Raw genomic sequence first — 13989 nt, forward strand, 5'->3', positions numbered from 1 at the left:
TTGATAAACTGCTTTGGGTGAAGGGGTTACTTAAGGTTCCGACTGAATCATTTGTTAAATTGTTATAACATTCTAAATTGTTAACAGCCACACAACCTTTAAACTTTAAAAAGTATTACTTCTACACAAAAATATTGCGAAATGCTGACGGCGTAGGGGCAGTGAACAATCATATAAGCTTGTAAACTTGTAGACGTATATAAGCTTGTAATACTTGTAGACAAAAATAGTGGGAAAATAGAATCTACTTCAATAAACAAGAATTCAACCTTTTGGGCTTCGACAGATTCGCTTATTTTTCTTGTAAAAATCTAAAATTTGTGATTGCAGCTTCTAATGTGGACTGAACCACAGTTGTTACAATTAGTGTTCGACTGAAGTTATATCATTCTGTTTAATTTTTCTATGTGATTATGCATAAAATGTTGATGTTATTCAATTTTATCTTTTATTTTTAAATCTTTCAATTTTTCATCAGCTACTTTAGATCTAGCTTTAAAAAGGCTGTAGGCGTTCTTGCAAATATGTAAATTTTTTAACTGAAGCTTATAATGTAACTAAATCATAATTGTTACGGAAATTGTCTTATACAATATTATAATTTGCATTATGCTGACGTTAAGCATACTATTTTAGTTCTACTGTATATTCTCCTTTATTTTTGAGAAAGATTTGATATCTTAGCAGCTTTTTCAGTTTTACTTTTACAAAATGCTTTAATTGTTACCTCGCTTTCTTTTTCTGTCCCTATAAACTCTTCTTGTTCGAAAGGTTCAGAAAGTGCTTTCAGTGTCTCTTTATTTTCCTCTTCTAATCCTGTTTCAGTTGTCTCGTTTATTTGATAAGTTTTGTCTTCATCGCCCATTGACAGCTAAAACATAGAAAAAGACATAGTTTTTAGAAAGCAGAGTACCATTAGAATGACTGAAAGAGCCAATCTTAGACTTCTTGCAAAGGTTCATTAAATTAAAAGAAGTGATATTATATTCTTTCAGCTAATACTGACACTTAGAAATTGCTAGGGGAAATGGTGTTTTCCTTTGAATCTTCTTTGTCCTCATTTTAACTTTTTTTTGGCAAGATTCCTCTTTATTAAAATTTTTTAAATATCTAAATTATCTTTAACCAAGTATATACGCTGAATTTTACCTTTCAAATTCAAAAAGGGGGGAGGCTTTGGAAAAAGTACCAAAATGAGTGACACATTGAAAATAAAGGGAATTGAGGGCAGTGTCGAGGTTATGAATAGAAGGAGACGAGCTCATAGCCATTCTCCTGCACGCGTGCCTGGCTGTCATTTATTCTGCTATATTTTCATATTAAATTGTAAAGTAATTTCACAATTTTGTTTCACTGTACGTTTTCAATCACAAATTTTTACATTATAGAAGCATATTCCAAAGAATGACCCTACTGAGACACTATGAAGAACAGATGGCATATAAATAATAAAGGTTATGCATTCAGCGCTTGTAAGAGATATAATAAAAAAAAATCAAATGAAAGTAAGAAGTAGCTTTAAAACTTAAAACGTTTAGAAATTGTTCTTTAGATGAGGAGATTTGTCCCTTCCTCTTTATGCTAAAGTCTTGAAGTTCTTTAAAATCCATATAAACCAATTTCAACGACTCTTCTGTTTGAGCAGTTTTCTTTAAGAATTGTGACAAAAAGTCAAACTTAAGCGTAAAGAGCGACCTTTTAATTTCCGTTTGAATAAGCTCTCTTTTGATCTTCTAGGACACATTGGTTCAACACCATAACTCCTGGGAAAAGAAAAAAATAAATAAGTAAACACGCATCCGTGATCTTTCTTTTGGCAAGAAATACAAAATTCTACAGTTTTACTGATAGGGACCTAAAACCTCTACATTAGGATTCTCTGATATGCTAAGTGTGATGATGTGATCTCATAAAGATCCGCTGATTTCTTGGGGGTATTTCCCCCTTTTCCAAAAGCAGACAAATTTTCTCAGGCCATAGTTTTTTATAGGTAAAATTAAAGTTAATGCATTTTATATATTTGAAATCAGCATAAAAAGCCAATTCCTTTGATGTATCGATTGTTGTGAATATTACAATGTTTTTATATTTTCGGTTACTACCAGGCCGAGTTGCTCCTCGTCTAAAGTTTCTTTCCACGAGCTGTTTGTTAATTGTGCTGGGTAAATATATGTATTTCATAAATGTTACGCTTTAGATTCGATTTAACCAACCCATTACCATTTTACTGGGCTTAGGGCTTAGGCAATATGTGAGAGAGTGAATTTTTTTTTTTAATCAGTAATATTATGCAATATTAAAAGTAATAGGAATAAGTTGTGATTTGATAAAACCAGTACTTTTGATAAATAACATATTTAGTACATATATACCAGTTGCATTATTTTCCCATGAAGTGCGTTCAATTTTCACTCTAAACGAGAATTGTATTATTTGCAGTATTGACGGTGCGACAGGGGATGGCAAAGCCTGCGTTTCCCCTCACCCCTGAGAAAAAAACTAGATCCGGCTCTGTAGCTACAGGTATTATGTTGAAACTTTCAGGGAATGCTAAGGGGGATGTTAAACTCAATCAAAAAACACTGCATGCATCCAGGTTGTCACAATGGAATGTCTCCAAAATCTCAGGAACAGTTAAGGGTATTAAGTTGAAACTTTCAGATAATTCTGTGGAAATTTTGAACTAAATCAGAATAAAACTGTGTGCATCCCGGGTGTCAAAAAGGTTTATGTGCAACGCCTCAGGAACAGCTAATGCGTATATCCAAACTTTTACGGAGTACTGAGAGGGAGGTTGGGCTAAATCAAAAGATTATATATGCATTCAGGCTGTTAAAATGGTGTTTGCAATGTTTCAGGAACAGTTGAGTGCATTAATTTGAAACTTTCAGAGAATGTTGAGGGGTATGTTCAACTTTATCAAAAGACACTATCTTAAAACGAACAAAAATTACAACAAACGGGATTTTGGCAAATGCCCCGCCCTCCTCCCGGCGTAAAAGTTCTAAAGCCTTTTGCGTCATTTGTATTTTAGTGAAAAGAAAATATACTATAAAATTGTTCTTTATATTTGTAACATTGAAAAACGAGTACACTTAAACTAATACCATTAAACTAATACCATTATATATTAAACTTCATACTATATTCAATAGTTTTTTCGAGTCATCTTGATTATTGTAGTGATTATTTTTTATATTTTTTAATGTTTTGAAACGTTAAAGAACACTGTTCAAAATACCTATAGTCTTCAATAAAACACAAATGACACAATAGCCTTTAGATCTTTTAAGGCTAGAGGAAGGGAGGATGGGTAGTAGCCACAATCGTGTTTGTAATAACATTTAATATCAAACATTCAACCATTCAACCTGTGTTCATCAGTTCTTTCGAGTCATTTTTATTATTATAATGATTTTATTTTATGTTTTGTTGATGTTTTAAAAAATAAAAGCACACTGTTCAAAATACATTAAGTCTCCAACAAAATGTAAATGAAGCAACAGGCTTGAGAACTTTTATGGCTTGATGAGGGGGGAGGTAGTCGAAATCGTATTTGCAGCAATTCTTTTGTTTTGGGTTTAAGTTTACCATACAACTAATTTTACTCGTTTTGGGATTCATGTATTTATCTATATCAGTATGTTTCACCTTTATGTTTGATATGATTATTTATTTTAATATCTGTTCGGTTTCGGTTTTCTTTAATGTTCGATTGCAATTTCTAGTAGTTTGAATTTTCAAATGACTATATTTCTGCTCGTCTTGACTTTATTATGTCTTTTTACTTTTCCTTGAAATTACACGGAGGCCTCGTCGTTCTTTGTTAAATGCGCCTCAGTAGACGCACCTTGAGGGGGCAAATGATCTCTATCATGTGGGTTAAAGCTTATTCAAAACCTCCCTAATAAATCTTTTCAAATTTGAAACCTCCCCGTAAGGTTGTCAGAGACCAAAGAGAAAAGTGCAAATAAATCTATTTCATCAGAAGAGCACTTGAATGTTTCGGTCATACACAATATCTAGGTAGGAAACTTATTCTTAGTACATCTTACCTCGCTTTCCTGTTGTGGTCCTTTTATAATGATCGCCTGCTTGTTTTTAATTTCCTTTCCGGCTTTCTTCCTTTCAGATGAAGAACAGTTGTTGTAACCCTTCAAACTTCGTCTCTGAGTTTCTTTCTTACAAAAAAAAATGAAAGAAAATATTATCAAAACACAAAAACCTGTTTTTCTTCTTTTTTTGTGATAGTAAGATGAATTAAAGGCCTTTTCCCATGATTAATTTAAAAAACTTTTCCATAAAACAAGGTTTTCAAAGAAAAGTAAAAAGCTCCATTTAGCCAAGAATCAGTAAAAATAAAGTCAAATAATCTTTCAAGCGTAAAACTACTACAAATAACTATCAATAATTAAATGCAACTCAAAACGAACAGAAATTACAGTATACAGCCGAGTCAAACTCAACACGTGTAAAAATTAACATGAGTAGGGCTGATAACCCCTATGCGTGGGCGTAGGGAAGGGGGGCAGGGGAGGGCAGCTGCCCCCCTAGAACTTCAAATTTACGATAGATATTAACGAGAACTTTTTGTATGTTGGAATTTTTTGTTGGATGTTACCTGGTAGATGGTTAAAAAAGCTGGAAATAAACAGACATTTCCAAATATCGTTTGCGATATCCAAATTTACGTTTCGATCTTCAATATTGATTTTCGGTCCAATATATAGATAGGAGAGGGGCCCACGATCGATCATATACTTAATAATTTCTGTTCGTTTTAAGTTTTGATGTTGCTCCTTACTTTTAGTTGAAAAACTTGTTTATTTTTTTATTTAATTTCTGATCGTTTTTTTAAATAATGCTGGGAAATCCGGTGCCCCCTTTCTAGCAACGTCCCTTCCCCCATGCCAACTTCCTCCATGGAAAGATCCTCCCACACAAACCCCCTCCCACTACCAGAAAAAAAAACCCTTGAAAACTTCTGTATACTTCCCAATAACGAATACTATATATAAACACTGGGTAAAGTCCATAGCTTTCAGCCCTTCCCCCGGGGACTTTGGGCGATTAGGTCATCCTAAAAGACACATTTATTATATTTTCGACCATGCTGAACAAAGTGCCTATCTCAAAATTTTTATCGGGTGACTTTGGGAAAAAAATGAGCGTGTGAGGGGGCCTAGTTGCCCTCCATTTTTTTGTCATTTAAAAAAGGCACTAGAACTTTTAATTGTCATTTGAATGAGCCCACCCACGATATTCTAGGATCACTGGGTCGATACCATCACCCCTGGGGAATAAAAATAAATAAATAAACACGCATCCGTGATTTTTCTTCTGGCAAAAAATACAGAATTCCACATTTTTGCAGATAGGAGCTTGAAACCTCTACAATAGGGTTCCATGACACGCTGAATCTGATGATGTGATTTTCATTAAGGTTTTATAGCTTTTAGGGCGTCTTTCCCCCCCTTTTTTCGAAAATCAGCCAGATCACGCATCCGTGATCTTTCTTCTGGCAAAAAATACAGAATTCCACATTTTTGCAGATAGGAGCTTGAAACCTCTACAATAGGGTTCTATGATACGCTGAATCCGATGGTGTGATTTTCATTAAAGCTCTATGACTTTTTGGGGGTGTTTCCCATTTTTTTTTTAAATAAGGCAAATTTTCTCAGGCCAGTAACTTTTGATTGGTAAAACCAAACTTAATGTAACTTATATATTTGAAATCAGCATAGAAATATGATTCTATTGATGTATCTATGGGTATCAAAATTCCGGTTTTTAGAGTTTCGGTTACTATTGAGCCGGGTCGCTCCTTACTTACAGTTCGTTACCACGAACTATTTGATGAAGTTCAAACACGAATACCGTTCTCAGTGACATGTACTATATGTAAGCAATGAACGAACAGCCAAATTTACAGCCCATGACGTGAGGACTGTGGGGACGTTGACATCCCCGGAGACATAATTACTGGACCTCTCAATAATATTGAACAAAACAGTTCTCTTAAAATTTTGATTGAATGTGTTTTGGGGAATGGTAGGACTTTGGGGGCAGGCTGGTTGTCCTCCTTTCACTTTTGACTCTTAAAAAGGGCACTAGATCTTCCAACTTCCAATCGAATGAGCCCCATCAGATCCGAAGTTTATACAGCCATTCGTTCCATAAGAACCACATATGCCCGGGGTATAAATTACAACCCTTGCGTCTGGGCTCCGGAGAGTTGTGTCCACCTTGAAGCCATTGTTATATTCTCTATGGACTATTATGAACAAAATGGCTATCTCACAATTTCGATTGGATCCCGGGACTTGCAGGATTTCACCATACAGCCTATTTAAAAAAAAACATGGAAAAATCAGGAGAAGGATCATTCAGGAAGTGTTTTAAATTATAAGTGGCGTGAATTGCCTTGGACTATCGTATTCTAGCAATAAAATTATAAGTTCCACAGTTCAAATAAAAAAACTGAGTTCAATTTAGATTTACAACCTTTTTTTTTGGGGGGGGGGTAGGTTGAAAATGTACCAGGGAGTGATTAGGGGGGTGCCTCGCGGATCACAGAGGGGCAGTCAAATAATGTCGTGGTGGTGTGAGGTGGTTGAATGCATAATTTGTAACAAGAAAGGTCTGAAATTGTCCTGGGGGTGATGACGAGGTGTCAGAGGGTGTCATGGAACAGTCATTAATGACGGGAAACTTGTTTTTTCTGTCTTTAATTATCTATGTGGGGTTGTCTTGGTACACTTCAAAAGTAAGGACTCTACCATAACAACACTGTAGGGTGATTTTTTTTTTATTCTTCGATATTTAGTTTCTCCTTATATATTGTTTCATTTCAAGTTTTGCAGTAAACAGTATCGTCCGTTCGTCTACAATCACATGGTCAGACAGATGTCAGTATGTGTCTTTTTCTGAACATGTTTAGCTATTAAATGAATCTTACAGAGACGCTCTTCGATGGTCGGATCTCTTGTGGTTATCAACCAGATGACAAATGAGTGCTGTCATCAAAAACAGTTAAAATTCACTGTATCTGCAATCAAGGAAATACGTGTTTTTGTTGACCTGTAGGGAAGCTGAAAGTCCAATTATGATTTGGATCCCCACAAATCTTTTCATCACTGACGGGATTGTAATGATTGATATACTCATCTTCTGCACTTATTACAAGCGAATTTGATCTGCGCTAAGCTCGGAAATTTGCTTGGGATTTATTCATAGAAATGTCTAGTGCGTCCACCATGATCGTCTGGGATTCATGTGTGGAAAAATTTACCTCTACCAAGATTATGCGTAATTTGAAGAGAAAATAACATTCAAATGTGCGTTGTCAGTTGGGGGTGGGTAGTCTTGGCCACAAAACAACGCTGTATTTTCGTTAAAAGCTCTCGGAAATACCTCAATATAAGAGTTAAATTTGCCTCTAATATCGATCCTCCCTTCTGGAAATGATTGCTAGGAGCCACACCTTTCTTTAATTCATGCATGTTTTTGCCTATATTTCATCCTATTATAAGCATTTTTTCAGGTTTTGTTTTTCGTTGGTTGTGGTTTAAGTTCTTTTTCGGTGATTTCATGATTTTATAACGTTTTTATCCTTTATAGGCCTTTTCATGTTTTGTTTTATACGTTTCTGGTGTTTTTAACTGCTTTTTCTGTGATTTCCTGATTTTATAACGTTTTTTTTCAATAAATGTTGTATTTACAAAATTCTGTGTCCTTTCAGATTTATTGTTTCACGAGGAATCTTCATTACGTAATCGTTTACATAATTTAAGCATCTTGTAGTCCCCTCTCGCCTTTATTACTAAATGACCAGGTGATAGCGAATTTCTAGTAATCGGATTTTCCCCCTCTGCGTGTCAATTATTGCAGCCGTAGGAGACACTCAATCGTCATTCTAGCGTGGACAAAAAAGAATGTATTTCCTAGAATGTATTTGCCCAATCAGAACATTAGAAATACATTGCTGGTCCTCTCGGTTAGGGCACAGCTCCGTTGGATGTGAATGATCCTTCGAGTCCAAATGAGGACAGAAATCATTAGAATATAATAGTATTGAATGAGAAAAACGTATTGAAAGAAAAATGAAATCTCAAAAAGTATTATGTAACACCCCACTTGCGTGTCCTCAATTAAAAGCGGTGGTCCCCTCGGGTTCTGAAGAAACAGGCTACGTTATAATGTGTCATCCATAAACAATCCCCATTTCATAAGAATTAAATTAAATGTTGAAAGACGTCTTGTAAAAAAAGTCTTAAAATGCCTTGAAGAAAAATTTCTTAGAGAACGTCTTAAGATGTCCTGAAACATTTTGGGAAAACAATGTCTTAATAAAATTCCTGTCTGGCGCTGTCATTACGTAAGTCCCACTTGTGTGTCCTGCTCAGTTATGAGCGGGGGTCCCCCCGAGCTCTGAAGAAACAGGCTAGGTTAGAATGTGTCATCTGTAAACATCCCTCATTACGTAAGAACTAAAGGAAGAAATCAACGCCTTGAAAAAAAACCGCCTTGAATGTCTCGTGGAAAAATGCACTGAAATGTCTTGGAAAAAGAAAAATGTCTTAATAAAATCCCCCTGCTTGACGCTATCATTATGCAAGGCCCACGTGTACGCCGTCATTACATAATTGTCACATTTGTGCTGCCATTGCGTAACACTCACATGTGCGCTGCCATTACGTAACAATCACGTGTGCACTGCCATTAAGTTAATCCCGATAAATGCGAGTACGGTAGCATTATCTTCCACTCCTATTACGTAGGAGTGGAAGGTAATGCTATCTTACTCGGATTTATCGGGATTAACTTAATGGCAGTGCAAACGTGATTGTTACGTAATGGCAGCGCACATGTGAGTGTTACGCAATGGCAGCGCAAATGTGACAATTATGTAATGACGGCGTACACGTGGGCCTTGCATAATGATAGCGTCAAGAAGGTGGATTTTATTAAGACATTTTTCTTTTTCCAAGACATTCAACCGAATGTAAACATTGACTTAACTAACACCTGCCTCTCTTAGTTTCCCCTTATGACCTAACAAGCACTGGCTTACCATTTAAAACAGAGACCGGTCGTATTGCAGGGGCCTGTCTTCCCAAAGAAAACATTGACGTAACACCTGACCGTTTAAAACACGGACCGCTTTTAATCCGGGGGCGTGTCTTCCCAAAGTAAAGATTGACGTAGCACCTGCATCTTCTAGTCACCCCTGTGACCTAAAACCTGACCATTTAAAACAGGGAACGCTTGTATTCCGAGGGCGTGACTTCCCAAATGTAAACATTGACGTAACACCTCACCATTTCAAACAGAGACCGCTTGTATTCCGGGGGCGTGTCTTCCCAAATGTAAACATTGACATAACACCAACTGGTCATTTAAAACAGGGACCGGTCGTATTGCATGGGCGTCTCTTCTGGGCGTTGCAGAAATCCAGGGCGTTGCAGAGTCCAGGGCACTTGTGGAATCCGTGGAAAGGTCACTTGTGAAATATATTATGGCAAAACTACTGATGGCATCGAGTAGCAAGATTTATAAACCCGCAGTTTAAAACTAACCGGTAAAATGAGCAAGAAAGGTCCACAATTTTTCTGTTCAGCCAAGTCGTCAAATCTACAGTGCAGATTATGATTTCACGGTCCTGATTGTCTGCTGGAACAACATTTTCTTGCTCTTTTAGCTCCCAATCAGATTCTAGATTGCCAGTGCTGCGGCATATGTATAAACAATAAAGATTATGAATTTTCAACCCAGTTTGTTCGTGAATTAATTAAACAAAACTTTCCACAAAATAAGTTTTTCAAAAAAAAAGTAAAGAAGTACATTAAACCAAGAATGAACAAAAACAGAATCAAATAATCTACCAAGCACGCAACTACCACAAATCAGTTGCAATAAATAAATGAAATCCAAAACGAACAGCAATTAAAATAAATAACAGAGTCAAACTCAAAACGAGCAGAGATTAATATGAGTTGGGTTCAAACTCCCTATGCTTTCTAAAAGCCAGAATATAATTTGTACTTTCGGTTCCCTCGTTCATCTGCGGTTAATATGAGAAGGCATATATTAGCTGGACTGTATCACTCAACGGTTCTACCTTTGATTAGCTATCAGCGGTGATTTTGAAAACTTTTGCATCTTCTACTTCATCTCAAATTAAAGTTGCGTATTTTAGATATCTTTAATTTCTACTAGTTTTTCCGCTAAGTGCTCGTAATACTTCTTTAAAATATATTTATGGAATAAAGGACCCACTTGATGTAATAAAGATTAAGTATGAGCTTTTAGTTCAGAAGGCTTTAAATTATCTTGAATATAGACATTGAGTAGTAAGGGTGTACGCACTTTGATGAGTGCATTGACGGGTGCAAGAATATACAGTGCAAAGGTTTGACGGGTGCAAGAATATACAGTGCAACGGTTTGAGGAGTGCAAGAATATACAGTGTAAAGGTTTCACGCCTACAAGAATATATAGTACAGTTTCACGCCTAGAAGAGAGAGAGCAGAGGTTACTCCATATACGATAACTTGATCGGTAATTGGATTTGAATAAAAGGAGTGATTTTCATTGCAATTCATATTAGTAAGAGAATTGAATTCAGAGAGAAGAGTTTATTTGAGAGGATATTAGTAGAGAAAATGAGTGGAGCATTTACACTATTGAAGATTGACGGTGGAGCCGGCAGCAGCAGCAGCAAAGATATATGAGTACCAAATGTGGCTGTGGAAATAACCGGAGGCTGTAGACTATGCCTTAAATGGGACGATATGCATGCTAGATACGTGATATCATTAAGTAAATTTAAGCTGGGGGAGCAATTATGTTTTGCTGCGAAACTGAATATTGTGCATATAAATAGACTTCAGGCAGCATTAGATGTGCTAGTGAAATATATTGATGAGAACAAAATGCATCAGTGAATATTATTATTTTAATTATGTTCAATAAAATTGTTTCTAAACCAATGGTAATTTTCTTTCTATAGTAGAATAGCGTATATTTCTTAGAGTACAAAAAATTCTGGTTAGTCTGTAGTTGGCTGTGACAGTGTTAGGACTCTAAAATGGATAGGTTTGAGAAAGAGCGAATTATGGGGAATCTAGTGCTTATGGAAAAACGTTTGATTCTAGATGACGATTTTCTAGAGCTGTCTATTCAAAGGAAGATATTTTCTCATGGAATGCTTGTCAATATAATGAAAACTGATTCTCCATCATTAGACTATTGCATGAAGCTTTTACGTTGCGGTCCAAATGCATTTACACAATTTATAGATATATTAATCACGACACGGCAAAATGATATTGTGGATATGCTTTTAAACACTAGCTAAGAAATTTAGGACTTTTTTCAAGAGAAAGATGGTGTTCAAGGATGATTTACTCCTCTCTCTCTCTCTCTATCCCAGTCAATGTGTTGTTGTTGGTAGCTCAGTTTCCTTGTGGCAGTGAGAGTGTCAACACATGAAAAAATGTTCCATGTTCCATACATGCCCACTATTTATGTACACACTTGGCAGCTGTTCATCATGTGAGAATTGCACAATAATCGATGAGTGTGATGAAAAGTGTATATTATGCAACACATGTGAATTGCATAAAGGATACTCTGTAAGAATTAAAGATAGCAATTCCTGCCAGGAAGAGGTGTACGACTCTCATCCTAGGGACAACCTTTGCTCCAATTGTCATTATGATAAATTTAATCAATGGGAGAATACATATCCCGATATGATTGGAAAGAATCCTAACCGTGATTTTAGTTTATTGCTAAGAGATTGGTATCGTCGCGGTTTTAGATTGTTCAGGCAGGAGGAGCCAGGTAAGCGATTCAACTGTTGGAACAACAAAAGAATATGGTTTCTACGTCATCGATCTGAAGACAATGGGTGTTATGATTATAAGCCCACTGATTTTTATTTGGCTGTGTCGGAATGTGATTCGACACTTGAGGACACTGTTTGTGATATTGCTTCAAATAAGCAAATTGAAATATGTGAATTCCATAGAATGAATGAGAATAGTATTATTGACTATACAAAGAGATATGACAAGAGTGAAGTTACACTCTTCTGTAGAAAATGTGACCGTGACATTGCAGTACATCAGGATCAGTATACTGTGAATTCAGATAATCTACCTGCATTAGTTGTTGTCGACAAATACCTATACCTAGTAGAAGATGAAATCAAAAGATTAGAAAAGTCGTTTTTATCATGTAAATACATTTTTTTATTTATTAATAAACAATTTCACATAAATTTTTAGAACATTTTATTTGTAGGGCACTAAAATCAATATTAAATATGCTTGTAAGTATATTTTCCACTAGAAAGTCGTTCAATCGAGGTAAGTCAACGTAGATGTCGAGAAACTGTCTGTAAGTGAAACCACAGAGTCTGAACGTGGAGAACAGTAGGGTACGGAAGCTGCATTTCTTTGTTATTAAATCCTGTACTTTTCGTTGATTTTGAATCATAGTTTTCCTATCGGTTTCAGTGAAACTGCTGATATATGGAGCATGGAATTTCCATGATAAATCAGAAGGTCAAAAATTTCAATATTCTTCGCTGTTTGAAAGATGCATAGCCAATGGCCTGTCTTCAAAGTCCATGGACTGCTATTAACAATGATTAGGGTGTTGTTAACACTTGGAATTTGTTCAATGAAGTCCGAAGGTATGCAATAGGACTTGTACTGGGACATGTATGGTTCCATATTAAATACGCTGATTATTTGGTTTGTGTTCATGGTGCTAGGTCTAGTAGAACACTGCCATCAGGTGTGATTTCCCAATAGGTTTCCAATTAACTCAATGATATTAGCGTGATACTCATCGGCAAATGTACACTCAAAACGTACGTTCCCTGTTCGTACTATGCTCATATCCTGAGTCCCCGACAAGTCCAAAACAATTACTCCATGATTTTTTTAAAAAATTGAATCGGTTATTCCATTTTCAAATAGTTGAGAGTCATGATCTAGGGATTGCATGGTCAACTCGTACAGAGTTCTATAGGATTTTTTGTCAAATGATAGAGTGTACAGAGCAATACCATTCACTTTGCACAAGAGGCTAGATAGACCAAAAAAATTAAAATCGTGGGGGGATTCAGTCCAAGATCCAACGGCACTGCCACTCTTCACAAAGGCCAAAGCCAATTTTGATGGGATTTCTCCATTGATAAATGATGAATCGCTATAGCTACGAGAGCCGGTGGTAGTGTGACGTTGATTGGTGATCGTATGGGGGACAAGAAGTTTAATATTGTTGCCATTGGCTCTTAGCTTTTTCACTGCCAATGGAACAGAGCTCATAGCCTGTTGATTTCGGACGTGGAGAATTGCCGATGTGATAATGACATTTGCATCGGGTGCTGCAGGAAGTGTTCTTTCTTAAAATGAAATTTGATGGGGCCAGCTGTAACTTTATGTCAATCTTGACATTGGGGGGTAGCCATTGGGATATATTGAATATCTCATGATTTAATATTCCAACCAGATGATACTCCTGGGTCACTGCAGTAGTCAACTCACCGTCAGTATCAACACCTGATCGATATTCATAGCCCAATGATTGTCCTCTCAACTCCTTGTACGCCTTTGGTGTTGGATAAATTGTTGCTAGTGCTCACCAATGTTCCATTAATAAATACATTAATTTGTTTGAACAGATTGTGTAGAATACAGTTTTCGTAGGAGAGACCATCGGCAACAATTGGAGTTGTATTATCTGACTTTTTCTTCACCACCACATTTAAATCAATAAATGTTTATGACAAATCAGTTAATGAACCTCAATTGGCAAATATCTGAACATGTATTTTCACCGAGAGGGGTTTTTGGGAGTGTACCAGTCCTTGGTAGCCATACTCGACACTGAAATCAACATTTTCATCATTGGACGGATTCAACAATAAACCAATCGAGGGGCGTGCTTTCGTGTGGGGCAGAACAGCTATCT

General features: G+C 36.3%; 1 protein-coding gene across 1 annotated transcript in view; it reads right to left on the reverse strand.

Annotated features, from left to right (window-relative positions):
• The window catches only part of LOC148954568 (uncharacterized), an 87539-nt gene that overhangs the window by 49538 nt on the left and 24012 nt on the right, over window positions 1–13989 (reverse strand). The window contains exons 3-4 of the mRNA XM_089086340.1: window positions 4056–4181; window positions 728–871 (exon numbers count right to left, since the gene is read on the reverse strand). Coding sequence (XP_088942466.1) covers window positions 728–871; window positions 4056–4181 — 270 coding nt within the window. The remainder of the gene's footprint in view (window positions 1–727; window positions 872–4055; window positions 4182–13989) is intronic.

This window comes from Artemia sp. Qi Xiang Cuo, chromosome 3 (assembly GCF_049724085.1).
Source record: "Artemia sp. Qi Xiang Cuo chromosome 3, ASM4972408v1, whole genome shotgun sequence".
NCBI lineage: Eukaryota > Metazoa > Arthropoda > Branchiopoda > Anostraca > Artemiidae > Artemia > Artemia sp. Qi Xiang Cuo.